The sequence below is a fragment of the Rhizophagus irregularis genome, chromosome 27, assembly GCF_026210795.1.
Source record: "Rhizophagus irregularis chromosome 27, complete sequence".
Lineage (NCBI taxonomy): Eukaryota > Fungi > Glomeromycota > Glomeromycetes > Glomerales > Glomeraceae > Rhizophagus > Rhizophagus irregularis.
The window spans coordinates 826,450-847,818 of record NC_089455.1 but is presented as its reverse complement, the minus strand read 5'-3'; the positions used below and the strand labels follow the sequence as shown (position 1 = coordinate 847,818).

The 21,369-nt window shown below is 27.9% G+C and overlaps 5 protein-coding genes across 5 annotated transcripts; 2 read left to right on the top strand and 3 right to left on the bottom strand.

Moving 5' to 3' along the window:
* Window positions 1–460: 460 nt before the first annotated feature.
* Window positions 461–1,893, top strand: OCT59_018090 (uncharacterized protein). The gene is made up of 2 exons (XM_025318030.2): window positions 461–1,083; window positions 1,173–1,893. Exons 1-2 carry the CDS (start codon window positions 659–661, stop codon window positions 1,612–1,614), a joined length of 867 nt encoding a protein of 288 aa, XP_025177191.1. The 5' UTR covers window positions 461–658; the 3' UTR covers window positions 1,615–1,893.
* On the bottom strand, window positions 1,705–2,385 carry OCT59_018089 (uncharacterized protein). The gene is made up of 2 exons (XM_066148532.1): window positions 2,072–2,385; window positions 1,705–1,995 (listed from the first exon to the last, which is right to left on the bottom strand). Exons 1-2 carry the CDS (start codon window positions 2,328–2,330, stop codon window positions 1,916–1,918), a joined length of 339 nt encoding a protein of 112 aa, XP_066004454.1. The 5' UTR covers window positions 2,331–2,385; the 3' UTR covers window positions 1,705–1,915.
* A 3,487-nt stretch (window positions 2,386–5,872) lies between these two features.
* OCT59_018088 (uncharacterized protein) lies at window positions 5,873–6,383 on the top strand (the record flags this gene model as incomplete). The annotated part of the gene is made up of 2 exons (XM_066148531.1): window positions 5,873–6,041; window positions 6,109–6,383. 2 exons carry the CDS (start codon window positions 5,873–5,875, stop codon window positions 6,381–6,383), a joined length of 444 nt encoding a protein of 147 aa, XP_066004453.1.
* A 7,456-nt stretch (window positions 6,384–13,839) lies between these two features.
* On the bottom strand, window positions 13,840–16,385 carry OCT59_018087 (uncharacterized protein; the record flags this gene model as incomplete). Its single annotated transcript, XM_066148530.1, has 5 exons — window positions 13,840–14,204; window positions 14,323–14,513; window positions 14,592–14,715; window positions 14,872–15,226; window positions 15,708–16,385. 5 exons carry the CDS (start codon window positions 16,383–16,385, stop codon window positions 13,840–13,842), a joined length of 1,713 nt encoding a protein of 570 aa, XP_066004452.1.
* A 440-nt stretch (window positions 16,386–16,825) lies between these two features.
* On the bottom strand, window positions 16,826–17,441 carry OCT59_018086 (uncharacterized protein; the record flags this gene model as incomplete). The annotated part of the gene is made up of 3 exons (XM_066148529.1): window positions 16,826–16,992; window positions 17,093–17,259; window positions 17,326–17,441. The coding sequence occupies 3 exons, from the start codon at window positions 17,439–17,441 to the stop codon at window positions 16,826–16,828; spliced, it is 450 nt and encodes a 149-aa protein (XP_066004451.1).
* Between the last annotated feature and the right edge of the window lie 3,928 nt (window positions 17,442–21,369).

Below are 21,369 nucleotides of genomic sequence, written 5' to 3'. Positions count from 1 at the left end.
TATGTTATATCACGTGACTAAATGATATGATCTTGATCTTCATACAAATGTCAAATGTTAATGATTTACATTATATTAATTCATCAATAGAACCATTCAGCCACACGTAGTTTATTATTCACTTTTTAAAGAAAAGTGCACATGTTTATATGTTGAAAATTATGATATGTATTTGGAGGGATATTAAGATCTTCAATTCAAATTTATAAGATCAGCTGTCAAAGCTTGTGTAAGAAAAACAGCCCAAATCACCGCCCAACATTTATCAAAGGCGTTAATTTTTTAATTGTAATCTGCTTTTGTCAAATTAACATATGAACTTACAGTACAATTGTACGCTCATGAGATTTTCCAAGAAGTTCATAGGATATATAGGATATTCGTAATAATACAAATTCGGTCAACAAATTTTACGGGTAAAAACTTAAATAAAAACACACATGTAACTTTAAAAATTTTCACGCGAAATTTCCACAAACATGACGTACTTTATTACTTTTTTGGGATGAGGTGATATACTATAATAGAATATCAAATATAAATAGTCGTCCTTTTTCCCTTTCACAATAAAAAAATTTTCCCAGGAATTCAAAAAACCAAGAAAATCTTTTTAACAGTAAAGATATTAATAACCCGTTAAAAAAAAAATAATTTTCAAATGGCTTCAACTACCGAAACTGCTAATACGACTGCTTCTACCGCACAAACAACTACTGCAAATGTAACAGCAAAAGTGTCCGAAATTTTCACAGAGTTAAAAGAAAAATTCCCAGGCGTATCATCTAAAGTCGATTATGGTGTAGAAAGGGCCAGAAGTATTGCAACTGAGGTCACGAACGATATTCAAAAAACTGCAACGAACAATAATGTGAACTCTCCTTTGCCTGCCGACTTTGTTTCGCAGGTTTTAAAGGCTGATAAAATTTTGTCTAGTTTTACTGATCCCGAAAAGACTGAAGGTGGATTGGATAATGTAATTCCAAAAGATGTCATATGCAATGCTAAAGGATTAGCTATCTTTACTGCAATCAAAGCAGGCTTTTTTTGGTCTGGCCGTATGGGTTCGGGCTTAGTAGTTGCAAAGTAAGTTATTTGTATTATTTGTAATTTTCATCGCGTATTCTAATTTTTTGCGCGGTTCATGATCTAAATATTTTTTTCTTTCCCTAAAGAATCCCCGAGGGAGGCTGGTCTTGTCCATCATTGATTAATATCGGTGGTGTTGGATTTGGTGCACAGCTAGGTGCCGATGTAACTGATTTTGTTATTGTTCTTAACACCGATGATGCTGTTAAAGCTTTTTGCCGTGGAGAAAATGTTACCTTAGGAGGAAACCTATCGGTTTCAGCAGGTCCTGTTGGGTTTGGTCATGAATACTCTGGTTCTTTATATGAAGGTGCAGCTCTCTTTTCATATAGTAAATCAAAAGGCCTCTTTGCGGGCGTATCAGTTGAAGGAACAATAATTATTGAACGTAAGGATGCAAACAAGACCTTCTATAATAAAGAAATTTCCTCCGAGGAAATTTTATCCGGTAAAACTGATAAAGCTCCAAGCTCTATTAGTGTATTGTACGAAACTATCAAGAAAGCTGAAGAAAGAGAATCACGTTAATTTATTTTTATTTTTTTTAGCATTAGTATTAGATAAAGCATTTCTTTCGTTTTAGCATTTCTCACTTTTTTATATTCATTCGAGGTTATTCACGATTGAAAAAGTAGGCTTTGTTTCTTTTATATAATATACTTATTGAAATGAACTATAATATATAATTATTTTTTATATATATAATATATATATATTTTCATATACAAGCAATAAACATTAAAACATTTCTCATTTACATTCTTTAAAATGATTTTATTAAATCTAATTGAGCATGCGTAAAAGTTTGAAAATTATTTCTTGAACACAATCATTGATTTACTTTTTTCGTTGAAAAAGTAAAATATTGTAAATTTTTTTCGAAATTAGTTTGCTTCGCTTTCTCTTTATCTACAAAAAATCACAAAGTTCGATAAATTATGATATATTTATTATTTAAATATATAAAATCGAAATAGTTGCTGACCTGCTTGTTCTTTTTCCTTCTCTTTTAATAATTGTTTTTTTAATTCAAGTTGTTTAAGTTTTTGTGTATATTTTAATTTATCCTTGAATTTTTTAATGCCTTTTTTTGTTAATGGCATTTTCATTTTTTTATTTTGAATTTCATTATTGGAAATCGAAGTGGATTTGTTTACGGTATTAACTCTTCGAAGTAAATTTAATAACTTGGAAGATTTTTCAAGTTGATTGGTAGTAGCAGAGGAGGATTTTGTGGATTTCATTGTTGAAAATTATGACTATGACTATTTTATTTTATTTTATAGAGAAGGAATTTTCTATAACAATATGAAAGATGGAAGCGATTAACAGTCAATCCAGATCAGCGGGATAATTTGCGCCTTCTTACTTAATCCGTCTTAACCATTTCTTTCTTTTATTCTAGAGAAATCTAGTTGCAACAATGTTGGGTTTCTGGTCAACTGGCCGTATAAGTTTGATAAATGTTTCTTTCTCAGGTCAGAGAATACAGAACAATAATAACACTAGTGTCAAATCGGAACCTTTTATTCCTCACTTTCCGGTGCAGATTAATACTAACATGGCCATTTCGCATATTTACTTCCAATTTCTGCTGCTTTATGGCTACCAATAACTAGTTCCTTCACCATTTTCATATAAGAGCTCTCACAAACTTTCTGCTGCGAATTTATATTGTATAATTAACATTAAATGCTTTTGATTTAATAATTTCAGTTCAATTCCACTGAGTAACAGAGAAAATCTCGAATGCAACAGAGTTTTCGATGATGAAGAAAGAAATTTAATTAAGAACGTTAACATTTACATGTCGGTTTTGAGAATGAAACCTTACGGTCAGAAGATATTGGTACTTGTATAAAATCAGAATCGAGATTAATTATTGATGCCAATGTAAGAAATGTAGATGACGGATTAAATTCAAATTCTCCTTGGATTAAATAATGTCATGTCTACTTTAACCATCACTACTTCAGTTGAGGATGGCACGTATCTTTATGACTGAGATGTTGAAAATGGTTTTCGTTATAGACTTACTGACAGTATAAACCAATAAGAATGTACTTCAAATTTTTTTTGCCCTCCTTTGTAAACAGGTAGAGGCCAATTGGTATATATAGGGAGAGAGTTTTATTACTGCTTCCTCTTCCTGTTTATAGTAACAAAAAGAGGAAGTCTTCAGTTGTAAGGCTTAAAATTTGCAATACTGAACAAGGTGCTACTTTACTAAAAATGGCCAATTTTTTTTGTAATAATTTAAAATACTACTAAAACATTAAAATGGTTTTATTATACTTTTGTTATTATTTTGTAATTGTATTGTATCTAGGTTTATAAAAATAATTCAAAATAATATCATAATGCTTTTATTATTATTTTATTATTATAATATAATTAACTTTGATATTATTTTAATATTTTAATTTCAAAAATACCTCAAAAATATCTTGATATATTTTAAAAATCTTACAAAATAATTGCACAATCTTTATCTAGGTCTATAAAAATATTTCAAAAAATTGGCAATTTTTAGTAAACAACATTAAATTAATCAATATACTGTTTCATAAGCTAAATTAATACTAAATTGATCAATGTGTTATTAATATTAATTTACAGATTTTAAATTTATTAAACTAAAACTTGATTAATAAATTCACAGAAATTTAAATATTTATAAAGCTTGCATTCCAGATTATATGCATTATATTGATCTCGGTCTCTTCAAATATCAATTGGATTTTATATAAGATATTTTGAAGGAAGTCAGAGAAACAGAATTGCTGAAGATTTTTGATGAATATTTTCATCAAATTTCTTACTTCCCTCATTTTAAACTGCTAAGTAAACTGGATAATTTAAAAATAGTCATTATATCAGATTATTATTATAATGCAGAACCTTAGATATACCAATTAGATTTCTTTAAATAGTCACCTGAAATCTTGTATAAAATTACATGTCAAGAATTGCCACATTTGACATTCATGCAATATTTTTTACAATGACTAAATTATCCAAATGGCTCAAAGGAAATCTCAAGGATAATATTAAAGAATCATTAGAAGCAACTATCAAAAATCTGCTTAAATTAAAACTAGAGGTTGGAATCGATTAAGGTTAATCAATTAAGATACCTCAAAAATCGATTAATCGATTAAAAATATAGATTATCTCAAAATAGATTTTTTTAAATATATTTAGTTAGATTGACTTCGTAAAAAAAAATTATTATTTTAAATATTGTTTTAAAACTATAAATTGTTTTTAATAATAATAATAATAATAAATATTGTTTTAAAATAAACCTTTATTTTATATTACATCTTTATAAAGTGGCTATTTAATATGGATGATAATGAACCAAATGATGATTTTTCTGAATATATTGACTATAGGAATATTGAAGATATTGAAGAATCTTTATCTGGGTCATCAAAGTTTGCATCTTCCACTACAACTTCTAAAAGATCATCATTTAATAGTCAACAGCAGCAAGTGAAAAAGTTAAAATTATCTAAGTCCGAAAAGAGCTTTGTATGGAAGTATTTTGAAAGAATTGATGATGGAAAAGTACGATGTATAATGTCTATAACAAAAAATGGGAAAGAAGAACCATGTAACGCAACTTATAAATATCTTAGTTTTACGTTAAATATGAAATATCACCTAAATTCATTGCATAATATAACTGAAGGAGAAGAACAAGAGGTAGTATTTAAATTTTTTATTTATTATAAATAATAAAATAAATTAATTGTGATACTTTACATTATCAGGAACCAAAAGTACAACAAGCGAAAATTGACTCAATATTTGGTAAAGCAAAATCTCATGGAAAATCACATCAACATAAATTAAATATATTATTGCTTGAATTTATTATCACTGATTCCCAACCTTTTCATATCTTAAAAAGTAATAGATTTAGAAAACTTCTTCTAGGATTAGATCCATCATATTCTATCCCTTATGATAAAATGATCAAAACTTTAATTACAGATGTATACAAACTTGGAATTAAAGAATTGTTATCATTAATAATTAGTACTTGTGAATTTATTTCAATTACAACAGACCTATGGATGGCAAGAAGTAAAGCAGGATATATTGGAATTACTGGACATTAGGTAGATGAAAATTTTAAGCCTTATGATATGCTAATTACCATTGAAAGCATACAATATCCACATACAGCAGTAGTTATATCTAAATATTTGGAAAAATATATAGTAATATCATTCGTGGTATCAACATTATTCTAAAAGCAGAATGATATCAATGTAAGTAATACGAAAGCAAACTCGTTAATATTTTAAATCAAAAGAACGATAAGATACAAATATTACATGCCAGAGCACATACGTTACAGTTAACAGTTATTAATACTTTAAAGTCAATTAGTAAACAAGTTAAACATTATAGAAAGCTAGTCAAGTTTTTTCAATCACCAAAACAATCTGAATGACTTCAAGAAGTACAAAATGATTTAAATAAAAAAAGCCAAACTTTAGATAATGATTCTAATGATGAACCACTTGAAAATTTAACTACAAATATACTTAAAAATATTAATGAAGTACCAACACATTGGAATTCTAAATATAATTCATGAAAACGGTTAATTAAATTAAAAAAGCCAATTATTCGTCTAAATGCAACTTTACATCTTGAGGATGATAGAAGTAATAAAATTGATGGAGAACGATTGCAAAAAATTATGCTTTGTGAAGAAGAATGGATTTTCTTAAAAGAACTATGCAAGCTTTTTAAACCATTTGATGAAATGACAACTTATTTTAGTGGAGTTGAATATGTAACAATTTCATCAATATTACCAATTGTTGAAACATTAAAACTAATTTATAAGACCAAATTAAAAGAAAATTACGATACTGAAATTGAAGATTTAAATGATATCAATCTTGATAATATTACTATTATTGATGATAGTGGTAAGTTAATTTTATATATTTAGATTTTTTTTAATATATAATAAATTTACCTAATGTTTTTTATTAGAAAATATGAAAGAAAATCTGTCTGATGAGTCAGAAGAAGAAAATAAAATTTCAGATGATTCAGAATCAGATGAAACAAGCAATGAACCAATAATTATTAGGCCTCATAAACACAATTTACATAAAAAAGTAAAGAAAATTAATTATAGTGATTCATCAAGGAAATCACAAAATATTTCTGAAAATATATTACAGAAATCTCAACCAGAATCTGCGAATTCAGACCAAATAATTAAAAGAGTATTAGTGACAATTAAGGTTGCTTGCCAAAACTAGAATTTGCAAACTAGTTTCGCAAAATCATCAAGAAATGCCGAAACTGCGAAACCTATCAAAATCGTGAAACTGCCGTAACTTGCCGAAACTGTTTTGGCGTTTCGGCAATACTTTCTATATGATTTAATTAGAGTTTCGGCATTTAAACAATTTATAAGAATAAAAACAATATAATTTTTTGTATGTAAATATTTATTTTATAATATTTAATATTAAACTAATAAAATATACGATTAAAAATATAATAAAAATTAAAATTTAATATCTTTATCTTCTATGTGAGGACCTGCTTCTACCTCTTCTTCTATCTCTACTTCTATCCCATCTTCTATCTCTACTTCTGTCTCATCTTCTATCTCTACTTCTATCTCTACTTCTTGATCGAGACCTAGATCGCGACCTCCTTCTTTTCCTTCGCAATCTATATTCATATCGACATCGATCATACGCAGCATGTTGCTGTCGATACTCTCGTCTAAACAGATCTAAAATCCAATAAAAATATTAATGAATTGAATGAATTGCCTAAATAAAATTAATTTAAAATAATAATTAATAATAATTACCAGTTTGTAGCCAAAATTCATCATTCATATTCATATCAGCGAAACACGCTCTATCAAAACTATTTGGGCTTACAATAGGAATGTCGTCATCATTATTATTTATTATCCTACTGAGATTTTCATAACCTCGTTTGAGAGCATTCCATTTTGTAGAGCATTGCCTGGGTGTCGCTGCAAATCCGGTTGCAGCAAACACCCTATTTGCTATTATTGTCAATGCATTTACATGATGACGGTTTGAAATTCTTTCGAATTGCTGATGTATATTTCTTCGCTCGGCGATTAATTGCCTAGCAGCGTTAATCATCCATTGGAATACTGGTGGTAGCGGTGGAACAAAAGGTATTAATGCCGCCATTTTTTATTTTTATGATTTTTTCGTAACTTGAAAATTAAATACAATTTGAAAATTAAAATACAATTTAGTTTTGAATTGCAAAAAAAAAATCTTATATACTTCAAATTTCATAATATTTATACTAATTTTAAAATTCGTTATAATGTTTAAAACATGAACTGATGAACATAATAACATTCTACATAATTAAAGTATTTGTAACAAAATAAACACAGTTTTGATTCTAATGTAATAAATTTAATTAACGCAGTTCTAAATTTTTTTGTAACGCAGTTCTTAAAATTTATTGATCTAATGTAATAAATTTAATTAACGAAGTCCTTAAAACTTATTGATTCTAATATAATATGCTTATCCTTATTCCTTAATTAAATTGCACTATTTTTAAAATATAATATGCTTATCCTTATTCCTTAATTAAATTGCACTATTTTTAAAATATAATATGCTTATGCTTATTCCTTAATTAAATTGCAATATTTTAAAATATAATATAAAATTACAATTGCCTGCATAATTATATGTTAACTGGACTTTGATCACGAATATTTTGCCCTGCATAATTACATCATTTATTTCCTAAATAGTATCGTTATTTAAATCACATGATATTAGAATTAATTCTCATTGGATTAACTATTGTAATTATTTCTCATTATTATTATTCCTCATTATCATCATAATTATCGTCATTATTATCACCATCATCCATACCTAATACATCATCTATATCATAATCATAGTCACCTTCCCCAGCTCTCTTGTTATTACCACTATCATCAACTTCATCATCTTCTGCATTATTTTCATCTGAATCATCCAATATATCTCTTGGAATATTGCCGATTTCACTAGTAATTGAATCATGCGATAAATTAATAAATTGATCAATCCATAGACTTTCGATTACTACACGGCAATTGTCTTCAGGTATTGTTTCGCCGCTTGTAGTTAATCTCTGAGTAGAAGCTTGCTCCTCATTATATTATAGTCAAATCATTTTCTGCAAAAGCTTCTGCAATACGTATATTGATCTCATCATCACTAAGACGAGTATTCTTTTTTTGATCAATTCCATAAAATCCAAGTTCAGTTTTTGAATTAGATTTCCAATACAAAATTAATTTGCACATGGATTCTAGTTTATCCACATTAAGATTTAAGCGACGTTTATGAAATAGCCATCCTAAAGTCAAAAATCCACATTCGCAAGTTGCTGAGTTAGGACATATTGCAAATAGATAACTTGCAATTCTTGGCAGAACATCTGGTTCTGGTTTGGTATTAATATATTTTCACCAATTTATGGGATTATCTTTAGCAAAACTGATATCTAGGTCAAATGGTTCTTGCTCATTAATATATTTCTGTATTTGATCACATAAAGTTTCAGCTTCGTAATGATCAAAACCTAAATTTTTCCTGATTGAAGCTGCACATTTGATAATTCTCATGAGGGCGCATTTTTTAAGTAGCACGTTTCTAAATCTGAGATCCATAAAAAAAAAGTAATATACTTATCATCATCGAACTCATCAAATCTTTCATTTATTACTTTGATACAATGACTTCGGAATGCAGGATTTAATGATTTGGGTAAATTTTTTAATGTAGCTGCAAATCTTGCCATGCTCAGGAAACAATCTGCAAGTGTAGCTCTTCTCGATTCTAATAAAAGTACCGCTTTTCTTAGAGGATCTAGAACAAATCCAAGAACTCGTAAATTTGAAAAAAAAATTTCGATTGAATAATCGGTTTTATTTTGTCATTTGTTAGCACTTTATCGTGATCACTGGCCATTTCTTTTAGTGCTGATTCCAAATTTATTACTGAATTTACGGATTCACTAGCAGTAGTCCAGTGTGTCTTGCAATATAATTTTAATCCTCCTCCACTAATTCCTTTTTCTTTAATTATTTGAGCAAGTTTTGCATTAGCCTGATGAGAACTTTTAAAAAAGGTTGTCAAAATATTAACATGTTTTAATAAACGTTTCCCAAACTTCTTCTTGACGATATCGCATGCAATTAAATTGATAGAATGTGCAACGCATCACACATTCTCAATCGTTGAATGATTCTCATGTATAATTTTTCGTGCATTACGAACATTGCCCGCATTATCGAAAACTATAGCACATATTCAATTTTCTCCAATACCTTCTATAACCTTTTCAATTACTGTAAGTCTGTAACTAAATATTCTGCAGTGTGCGAATTTTCAGACAAATCAGAAAGTTGATAAAGATATTCTTTATGTGACGGAGTCATTACAATGAAGTTCCAAATTGAACGATGTGTACCAGACGTCCAACCATCAAAGACTAAATTATAAATTAATATTATATAATAAGTAAGATTAAATAAAAAATTACGTATGATAGCCTATTTAATTTAACAAACCTAACGTTAAATTCGTTTCCTTTTCAAGCTCAGAATTAACTTTAAAGTTCACTTGAGCTAATTCACGTTCAAGTAGTTGATTTACTAATACTTCCCTTGTTGGTGTATTGTACCCGACATTAAGCTCTTTTATAAAATTGATGAAAAAGAGATGTTTTACTATTCTAAATGCAATTCCACACGCAATAAAAAATTTAACTAATACACGATTAATTCGTGTACATCTTTATTCGTTAAGCTCTGTTGAATCATGGTAATCATTCATGTTACTTTGACCTTCAGAGTATTTTCTTTTTTTGGATGACTTGGACTTATCTTGCCGTTCCATTACTTTAGTCATATACTTTCTAACAACTGCTGCTGGCGCATCTGGACAATAGTTTGAAAGATGCTCTTCGAGCTTTGAAACTTCACCGCGTGACCATGTATTCTTACAGTACTTGCAGGAGGCGGCAAATTTGCCAGAACCAACAGCTTCTCCTTTATTAATATCTTTCCAAATGCTATTAGGTGGCTGACCTTCTCTATTTTTCTTTTTAATGGGTGAATCTTCTATGTGATCAGTCATTTGAAACAGTTTATTATTAATTTTATTATTAAGAAAATGGAAGAAAGTAAAAGAAACTTTAGTTCAGTGTTAAAGGAGATGACAGAATTGGGTTTATTAAATGCATGTTACGCATTTTCCTTTAATGAATATAAGCTACTTAAAAAAACTGCAAAGACATGTAATATCATAATATTAATATGGGAGTTAGAAATGAAAATTCTACCACTACTTTGCTGAAACTTGGAGTTTACAATCGATATTGATTAGATATTGCAATGATATCATTACGATATCATTACGATATTTTGATAAAAAATAGATTCGACGTCGTTAAGTTAGTCGTAACTATATTTATTCGACATTGATTAGTTCGATATCTCTGCGATATCGCAGCGATCATTATGCGATGTAAATATTATCACGTAATCACATCGTAGTGATGTCGTATTAACATTGAATTAATATTACAAAAATATTTGACATTTATTTGATATCGTAACCATGTCGTATTAACATTGAATTAATATTACAAAATATTTGACATTTTATTTGATATCGTAACCACATCGTAGTGATATCATATTAACATCGAATTAATATTGCAAAAATATTTTACATCTATTTGATATCGTAACCACATCGTAGTGATGTCGTATTAACATTGAATTAATATTACAAAATATTTGACATTTTATTTGATATCGTAATCACATCGTATTGATATCATATTAACATCGAATTAATATTCAAAAATATTTTATCTATTTGATATCGTAACCACATCGTAGTGATGTCGTATTAATATTGAATTAATATTACAAAATATTTGATATTTTATTTGATATCGTAACCACATCGTAGTGATATCATATTAACATCGAATTAATATTGCAAAATATTTGACATTTTATTTGATATCGTAACCACATCATAGCCATATCGTAGTGATATCATATTAACATCGAATTAATATTGCAAAAATATTAAAAATATTTTACATCTATTCGATATCGTAGCCACATCGTAGTGATGTCGTATTAACATTGAATTAATATTACAATTTTATTTGATATCGTAACTACATCATAATAATATCATATTAATATCGAATTAATATTACAAAAAATGTTTTACATTTATTTAATATCGTAACTACATCGTAATGATATTATATTAACACCGAATTAACATCACAAAAATATTTTTATTGTAATATATGTTTATTATTTATTATACATTAATAATAATAATTTTTTATTAGTGGATTATTATGGGTGAGTGGAGTACGTTTCTTTTCTTCCTTTTTTTTTATTCTTTTCTTCTCTTTTTTATTCTTTTCTTCTCGTATGTGAGTGGATGGATACGTCATTTTCAATTTTAAAATATATATATATATATATAAAAAAAATAAAAAAAACAATCATGATTAATAAAATGTACTCTTTGTAAAATATATTTAAAATTTAATACATAACCTTGGGATAATAGTTAGAGCAGGTAATTCCGGGATTTTGTAAAGAATAATAAAAATGATAATATTTTTAAGTTAGTTCTTTCTTTAAATTTTTTTGAAAGTGTTTTGTTTCTTAAAATCATAATATTGTAAAAAAATGCTGGTTGCTACGACTGACGGACAACGACAAATTGTCAGGCTACCCCCGGACAAAGTAATTGGAAGGTGGAAAATGCCATAAATATCCAGCCCTATTTTACAACATTTTCTTCCAGGCTAAAGCAAATATTACAAAAGAAATTGCAAATATATTTAACAAGCAATAGATACATGGCCGTTGAAAAATATATTCACACTTCATATTGTAATACCACAGTCTAACAAAGAAATTGCAAATATATTTAACAAGCAATAGATACATGGCCGTTGAAAAATATATTCACATTTATACCACAGTCTAACAAAAAAATACTCAAACCACAACATATTGTAAAAAAAATATGAAAAATACGCGTATATCCTATTTTCATACCTTGCTTAACAGCTCCACTATTTATTTAAAAAACGGCTTTTTTCTCTTTTGTATGTGGGTAGGTGGGTACATTTTCCTTTCTTTTATTCTTTTCTTTCGTATGTGAGTGGCGGGTACATTTTCTTTTCTTTATTCTTGCTTTTATTCTTGCTTTTCGTATGTGGGTGTCTTACTATGTTGAATATATAAACTAAAGTGTCCCAAAGTATTGTTAATATTGTAAAAAGATAATTAAAGTATACTTTAAAAAGAAAAAAGAAGAGACGAACTAAAATACCGTAAAGTATTAATATAAAAGACAAGAGAAAAGCGTATTTTTGAAAATAAACAAAAAAAATCTCATTAATAAACGCGAATTTTAGCTATTTTTAGATATCACATGCATGATATCACATGCATGTAATTAAAGTGATTTTAATTGGTTAATTTTAATTTATTATTACATCATGCATATGATTTTATTGGTTAAAATTTTATACGATACAAATTAAAATAATTATTTTATTATATTTATATAATTAATATAATTATATGGCTGTAAAATAAAAATTATTTTTTATCCAAATTCTATTTGTAGTATCATGATTTGGTAGTTGGCACCTTTCTGAATTACAATTATGAATAAAATGTACTTTTTGAACATTATCTATTACAGTAATTGGAAAAATACGTTTCCATTTATCTCCTGTTGCTTGGAGACGGTAAAGTGGACATTTTAATACTGAATGTTCAACCATAGTATCTTCAAACCAATCTACAACAATAAATGCATAATATTTGTTATTGTTACCCTTATGTTGAAAGATACCTTTGATTATTGCATAAGATTCTTCATGATCTTCTTCATAAATTGTGATAAAATCATCGAGATGTAGGTGAACTTTTGAAAGGATACCATTTTCTTCTTCAATCATATATGATGCAAATTTGTACCAACTAATTGAAGAGTTTATAAGTGCCGCCTCAAACTTCATATCCACATAAGATAAAAACAATTCAGTTTTAAAATTATGTAAAGTTAAAAGAAGTTTATCACGTTCCTGCTTTGGCATTCTTTTTTTTAATGAAATATTGGAAATAAAGTTTACTGGAGATATAACTAAATTAAAAGATTAGTAAATATAAATATCAAACATGTACTATTATATGCAATAAAATACTTACTTTTTGTATCATCATCATCGTCTTGAACTTGTTCAGTTGCTTCAGTTGAATATTTATCTTCTGTAACATACCAATTTAAAAATAATTGTCCAAAATTTGAATTTGTAAATCCAGTACAAGATCTATTAAATCTTGGATCAATACCACCATCTGCTAAATGTCGAATTGCAAATAAAGTATTGTAACGCTTTAATAAATCTAAATCTATGTTTTTGCAATTAGTTTTTGGTACCATCCCCTTAAAAATACGATGGACCATTTCTTTTATACCAACTTGGGTATTAATAAGTGTTCCAAAGGTTTTAGCATGCATCAAAAGATGCATATTAACGTGTATGTTTGGTAAATTAACAAAATTTACAAAAACCTATAAAAAGTAAAATATTGTTAATTATTTGAAATTATTCCACATTTCAATATCAAATTTGTAACTATACCTTTGGAAGGATTGAAAACTCTTCTTCAAGACATTGTTGCAATTCCTCATAGCTATCTGATGTAAATTTCTTGTTAAAAACCGCTTTCATAGTTTTTGCAACATGTATCCAACAAGATATAATAATTTTTGGAACTGAACTAACTCGAAATGCATCAATTCTTTGTTGAATCATGGCTGTTTCATTACGTTTGATACTTGATTCTTTTAAAAACTGGTTTAACAAAAATGGCATAATCATAGCTAATCTAAGTAAATCTGACATCATAAAACTATTGTAGTGAGTAATCGGATTTGGTAAGCGAGACCATCTTTTTGGGATTTCAAAATTTTTCCAAATTTCGATAAAATTATCTTCTCCTTCGTGAAAATAATTCACAAGTTAATTTTAGTAGCCGCCCAATCTTTCCTGCAGTCGCATGATAAACATCCTGCAGCGTCTGTAAATGTCTTTCCCTTTTTAATTTATCTAAAATACTAGGTAATGATCGTAAACCATATTCCGTACAAAGTTGATCTCTTCTTGACATTATAGTCTCATAAGAAATTTTTAAGATTTCTTCGTCTGTAATATGATGATAACGTAATGTTGTTACGATATTCTGATTGTGAGCACTCAATGATTCTTTAGTAGTTTTACAAGTACGACAACCCTTATTTGCATTATGTCTAAATTTATTTTTTAAAAAATTTTAATAGTTGTCATAAAATTATATTATTATATTATTAACTAAGTTGAAAAAATACCTTAGTACTCCTGTCATATCGTTACCTTGAGGTAAATCTGCCGTAACAACGCCTAAACCAGCAATTATCCATGCATCTTGTCCTTGGACAGTCATCACCTTTCCTTTCTCTAATTCCTTCATTTCTGAAATGAATCGGTATCATAAATTCGTCAAATTTTCCTCCAAATGGATAAACCCAATAACAAAATGGTTCTTTATTAGCTTTCTTTGATGTGCTGGCATATTTCCAAACTGTACATAAACACCACCTAGAGAATGGTATACATTTCTAAATGTACCAAAATCATCATAATAAAGATCTAAAAACAGCTTATAGATTGGCGTAGATGATGATGGTGGATTTCTAATAGAAATGTAATCAGATGGATGTAGGTATGAAAGCTTTACATTACGAACGTGCCAACGGTCATTACATTTATAAATTATTTCACTAATCCGCAATGAACCATCAGGAATATTTTGATGTTGAAACATCATCAATATAGTTACTTTTTCTAAAATTTGAGAAGTCATTATAATTAAAAATGGTTCGTCTTGTAACCATACTTCACCGGTAATAGAACGACGTTGTCTTGGTAACCCTTTTAAATTTCCGGGTAAATCACTATATTCCAAAATTTTTTGAATTCGTAACTGATAATATCCATCATGATTTTTTAAAATTGATCTTAATCTTCCAAGTTTTTTTTGACCATTATCATCATGATAGTAAACAAAATCACCAGATCGGTACAATACTATTTATTAAAAATAAATAACTTTAATAAATATTATCAATGATAATAAATTATAATTGTATCAAAGTGTATTAATTTATAACCTTCTGATATTAATATTTCGTGTTGTCCAAAAAGTGGGGATTCCCCCATAAATTTCCATGCCAAAATTCTGATTTTTCTTCAGAATTAATGCCGGGTCCAAAATACATATGCTTCATTAGCATCGGATTATTAAGAACACGCCATATAATTTCACTAATTGAGAGTTGATACGAAAGTTTTGATCCTCGTGAGGTTGATGGAGTTTTTTTTGGTGAAATTTTAATAGACTTTGTTATTATTGGTAGGAGAGGAAGACGTTTTCTCCATGATTGGAATCTTCGGATATTTTTTACCACATGGGTAGGTTCAAATTGAGAATTGTGAATGATATCGACAAGATCTTCATATGCTTTCGTAGAAACATTATGTTTCTGAAGCCAGCAAAATAATGCCGTAGTTGTATAATTATCAAAGTATGGTGCAAATTGACCATTGCAGAACGGTATCTTGTCTTCATCTAACGCTTCAACGATTTGATGTATTTCTTCCTCTTCGTTATTACGTTCCTCTTCATCGTAATTACGTTCCTCTTCATCGTTATTACGTTCCTCTTCCACTTGATTATTATTATCATCATTATTACCTTCATCCTCCTCCTCTTCGTCATTGTTTTCATTATTATCTTCCTCCTCTTCCTCCTCTTCATAATTGTATTCGTTATCACTTTCTTCTTCCTCTTCAGTATCAGATGAATTGACATTATCTTGCGAAAATATCATCTCATCATTGTAGTCTTGAGGATTAATTGATCCATATGCATTATCGTCATCATTAATGTCTTGAAAACTTAAATCATCTTTATGATCATACTGAAAGTCCATGTCATCGTTATCATTATCAGGTGAACGTACAGGCGAACGAATTGCCACTCTCTCGTCAGAATCTGTTGTCTCATTAGGTTTGCTGTAAGAAAACTGATTTTGAATTCGAATTGGCTCTATTGGCTTGTTGTGACTATATCGTCTTCTCATCTTTATAACAATTTAAATTTAATTAGAACATAATTACCAGTGGTACCACTACCACAGTATCTGTTATAAATTCAATTAGAACTAAATTTATTAAATACTATTAGTGTGTCGGCAAAAAAAAAATGCAATTAAGTAATCAATTCGGTTAAATTACTGCCGATTTGGCTACACAAAATTTAGGGTCAATTATACCGGTTAATGACAATTGGTATGACAAATAATATTATCGAAAATAGTCATTTATTGAATCAGAAAATAAAATAAAATATATAATAATATAAAACATAATAATAAAATAAAATAAAACATATAATAATATAAACATAATAATAATTAAATAAAATAAAACATATAATAAAATAAAACATATAATAATAAAATAAAATAAAACATAATATTAAAATAAAATAAAACATAATAATAAAATAAAATAAAATATATTAAAATAATAAAATAAAAAATAAAAAATCAATGACGTCGGTGAGAGCGCCCGCGCTCTCGGTGGTAGGGAGATCGAGAACGAGAGCGCCTGCGCTCTCGGTGGTAGTAGGGGGATCGGGAGCGAGAGCGCCTGCGCTCTCTATACTCGTATGTCCTACGATCCATCCTATTTCTCCGGGCGGCCCGGACTAATGCTTAAAACAAAGCAAGTATTAATATAAATGCAATGAATTAATGAAAAAATCAGTTAAATAATAAATACTTACGCTCCACTCTCCAAAACTCGTCAGAGAGTTCCTGGTGGAATCTCTCGTCATGCAAAGTCGGGGTACGAGTGGGATATCCTTCAGGATTTCTGTTTATTAATCTCTCTAAATTCTCGTACCCCGACTTTAGCGCATTCCATTTCTCTCTACATTGTTTTCTAGTTGGCCTGAATATGTGGTTGTTTCGTATATCACGAGCAATTCCACGCCATAATTGGTTTTAGTTATGTAACCTCGTTGTGGTGAATAAGGGCTGATAGGCCCGACGACGCTGAATTAAGGTCAAAGCAGCATCATCGGGCCATTGAATGTATACTGGAAGATTTGCGTTTAAGTTTAATGCTGCCATTATTAAATATTATTAGTTTGATGGGGAAAATGTCAAGAAAAGGCTCTATATTTATAATAAATTTATTATGATTTCTTTGAGTTTATTTTTACGATCTTGTCTAAATTTTTTAGTTCTAATGCAATCATCCTTAATTAATTTATTTAACATTGAATACACACATAATTTTTTTTTGATTTCTTTGAGTTTATTTTTACGATCTTGTCTAAATTTTTTAGTTCTAATGCAATCATCCTTAATTAATTTATTTAACAATGAATACACACATAATTTTTTTTTGATTTCTTTGAGTTTATTTTTACGATCTTGTCTAGTTCTAATGCAATCATCTTTAATTAATTTATTTAACATTGAATACACACATATTTTTTTTTGATTTCTTTGAGTTTATTTTTACGATCTTGCCTAAATTTTTTAGTTCTAATGCAATCATCTTTAATTAATTTATTTAACATTGAATACACTCAATTTTTTGATTTATCAATTTATTTTAAAAATATAATTATAGTAATACTGCATTAATTAATATATATAAATAAAAATAAATAAACAAATTCTATTAATAAAAAATGAGTTAAAATGTTATCTTTATACTTTATAATTATAAAATATAATATTTTAAATCACGCATGTCCTTCCTTGATTATATTTCATATTACACTGCGATGATATATTACAATTATACTGAATTTTAAGCTAACCTTAATTTACACCGTAACGAACTTAATTCGATCTTAATTTACTCCGTTTTAGGAATATTATCGAACAATTAAACAAATGATTAGTTGCACATGACTTGTATTATTTGAATAGTTGATACTTTATATACCGATATTTGATTACACCAATATGTATTAAAACTCTTTCCTATCAGTAATTTCACAATTTCAATCAATATATTGGTATTTTTCAAATATCTACTACTGTAGATCCCATCTATTTTTTATGTAATCAATCCAGAGGCTTACACTAAATAGATATGGCTTAGTTAGATAGGATCATCACATGGTTCATTGGCTCAGTTATTTTTCCGTCAAGAGTACCAGGATCTTATAAATTTTTTTTTCTTGCATGTCATCGTATCACACATAAAAATGGAAATTCAAAACGTAATATTCCATTAATTTCTTCTCACTCCTTTTCTTCTACCGATCATTTTTCTTCTCACTCCTTTTCTTCTACCGATCATTTTTCTTCTCACCTTTCCATTATTTTTCTTCTCATTCCACGTATAGCCTGAAAAATATAATAAATTTGAAACCGTAAAATCGATTTGAGGTAATCTTCCATGTAAAAAAAAATTTCACTGAATGAAATTCGATATTGTAATAATTTATTTATATTAATTAAATTTAATTTTCGATCTTCTAGAAATCATAATTTTTAGTTTTCCCATCTCCTGATATTTTTAACTGATCCTGCATTCTACACGATACACAATGATATTAAGATTATGTATATTTTCCAATTAAATACTACAATCATAATTACAATAGCTAAAATCTCAAAATTATATCATGATAAGCCTCGCCCTTTTTTTGTTCATTCAATATTTATCATCTACTTTTTTGAGCAAGAAAGTTGCTCTACATTTTTTATTCATTCATATTTTCTCGATAAATATCACCTACTTTTAAACAAAAAGGTTGTTCCACTTTTTTTTTCGCTCATATTTTTTTTTTATATTATGACGACTAAACGTAAATTACCTAATAAATCGTCTGATGATAATCAAGAAATGGAAGTTGAAGGAGGTATGTAGATATAACTCTTTTGTAAATTTATAGTAAGTTTTGCTTATATAGTTATATGTAAGAAGAATAATTAATAAATACCAAAAATATGTATAATAGGATCGAAAAGAAAACAAATTACGAAAAAAAGAAGAGATATTGACATTGAGAAAGCCAATCAGTTGATGAAAAAAAGTAAAAATAGTAATAAAGAAGCTGCCGAATCTGCTGATAAAGAAGTTATAGTAGTAAATGAAAAAAGAAGTAATGATGATGATGATGATGATGATGATGATGATGATGATGATGATAATGATGATGATGATGAGAGTAAGACGGAAGATCATAAAAAACCCGAAGTATTTCAATCAAAGTCAAATTTAGAAATAGTTGCTTGGCTCGTCGACCATCTGGAAATTTTAAGATTGGCACTAGAAATGAACAATACGGATGTTGCTATCTCATCATCCAGTAAAATTACGGACGTAAGTATTAAATTAACATGATTTTATTATGTCTAAATCTTTTAAATAATGTATTTTTAATATTTTAGGATAAAATTCGTCTATGGGACGAAAGTGTCATGTCTTTTTTTACGTGCAAGAAGTCCGCGTGGTGAAGTTTTTGATGAGTTGATAACAAAAATTTTCAAAATAAAAATACATTCGAACGAAGCTAAAAAGCTACCTCGAAAAAACCCGAAAATTTTTTATCGATTTCAGAAATAAGTTTAACCAAATTATTTTAACTTCTGTAGAAGAATTTAAAGAAATAAGAAAAAACAGGTATTTATTTAATTGTTTCGTAGCTAACCAAATAGTGCTGTTTGTATTAATTATTAATTTAATTATAGAGCATCTACTGGAAGTTTATCTCAAAAGGAACTTATAGATTACGTTGATGAAGAATTTGTCCAAAAGATTTTAAGCCGACAGCTTGTAGCTGTTAATATTTCAGAATTAACAAGAAATGGAGGATTCAATACCTTGGTTGATTTCGTAAGAGAAACCTTTAAGGTTTCGTGAAACGGAAAAAATTTGTCCGCCGTTAAAGAATTAGATAATATGACCAAAAAATTAACGATCCCTTCTAGGAGCGGAAATAAGATCGTTGATTCTTTATCGGTAAGTTATTTTATTTATACTGTACTGATACTTCATATCCTTTAATCATAGTTATTAATAATAATATTAAATTATACATAGTTATAAATCTTAGCAAACGCTCTAATTTTTTTATAAAATTATGCATTTTATAACGATATTACATTGAATAAATTTAGTAAATTTTACAAGCAAATGATAATATGAAACATCATTATTCTAAACATTATACCATAATGTCGAGTGATAATAATATAAAATAAAATGGATGTATAAAACTATAAAATGTTTGTCTAAGATATAACATTTTCAAGTTTAAAAAGTAATTGTTGTTTTGTTAAAAATGGAATGGTTATTATATGACGTTTCTTCTTTAGTATATACGGCCTAAATATCTCTATATATTTGACGTTCTTATACAGATCAAAAAGAATACATTTGCGTAACATTTGCGTAAAGTAAGAACTTTAAAGTTTAAGCCAATTCTGACTGGTAATTTACAAAATAACAAACACATTTCTTAAAAAAAAATTCTGAATCAGAATACTTTTCCGGTTTCCATCTTCGATTCTGCAAAAAATTGAAAAGTTCAGGTGATAATTTAAGAAATATCCACCTATAAAGAGACTAAATAATTATCAGGTTGATCAAGTTCGTGTAATACCAAATTTAATAAATTGTCTGATTAAATGATCGCGTATATTAAATGATCGCGTATAATATAAGGCTATAAGGCCTATTAATTCCTAAAAAGTCAATTTAACCACTATTTTATTTAACCGCTATTTATTTGTACGTTTTTTTTTTGAAAAAAAAAACTTTCTTTCTGAAAGTAGAGTCTTCCTCCTATACCGTTTGCCGTCGTGCATAGTGTGTTATAGGAAAAGGCGGACTTGAATTATATAGGTGTAAGTTCATGTTATATAGGCGTAAAGCTTATATAATTAACGCAACGAAAATCCTTTAATCAAAGGTTAAAATAGGCATGATGGGATATTCTCATATATCATGAAAGCTCTGTCTGTTCGAAGTGTCGTTTTATATATAATTAAGTAGGCTTAAGTCGTAAGTAACTTTTTTATAACATTGATT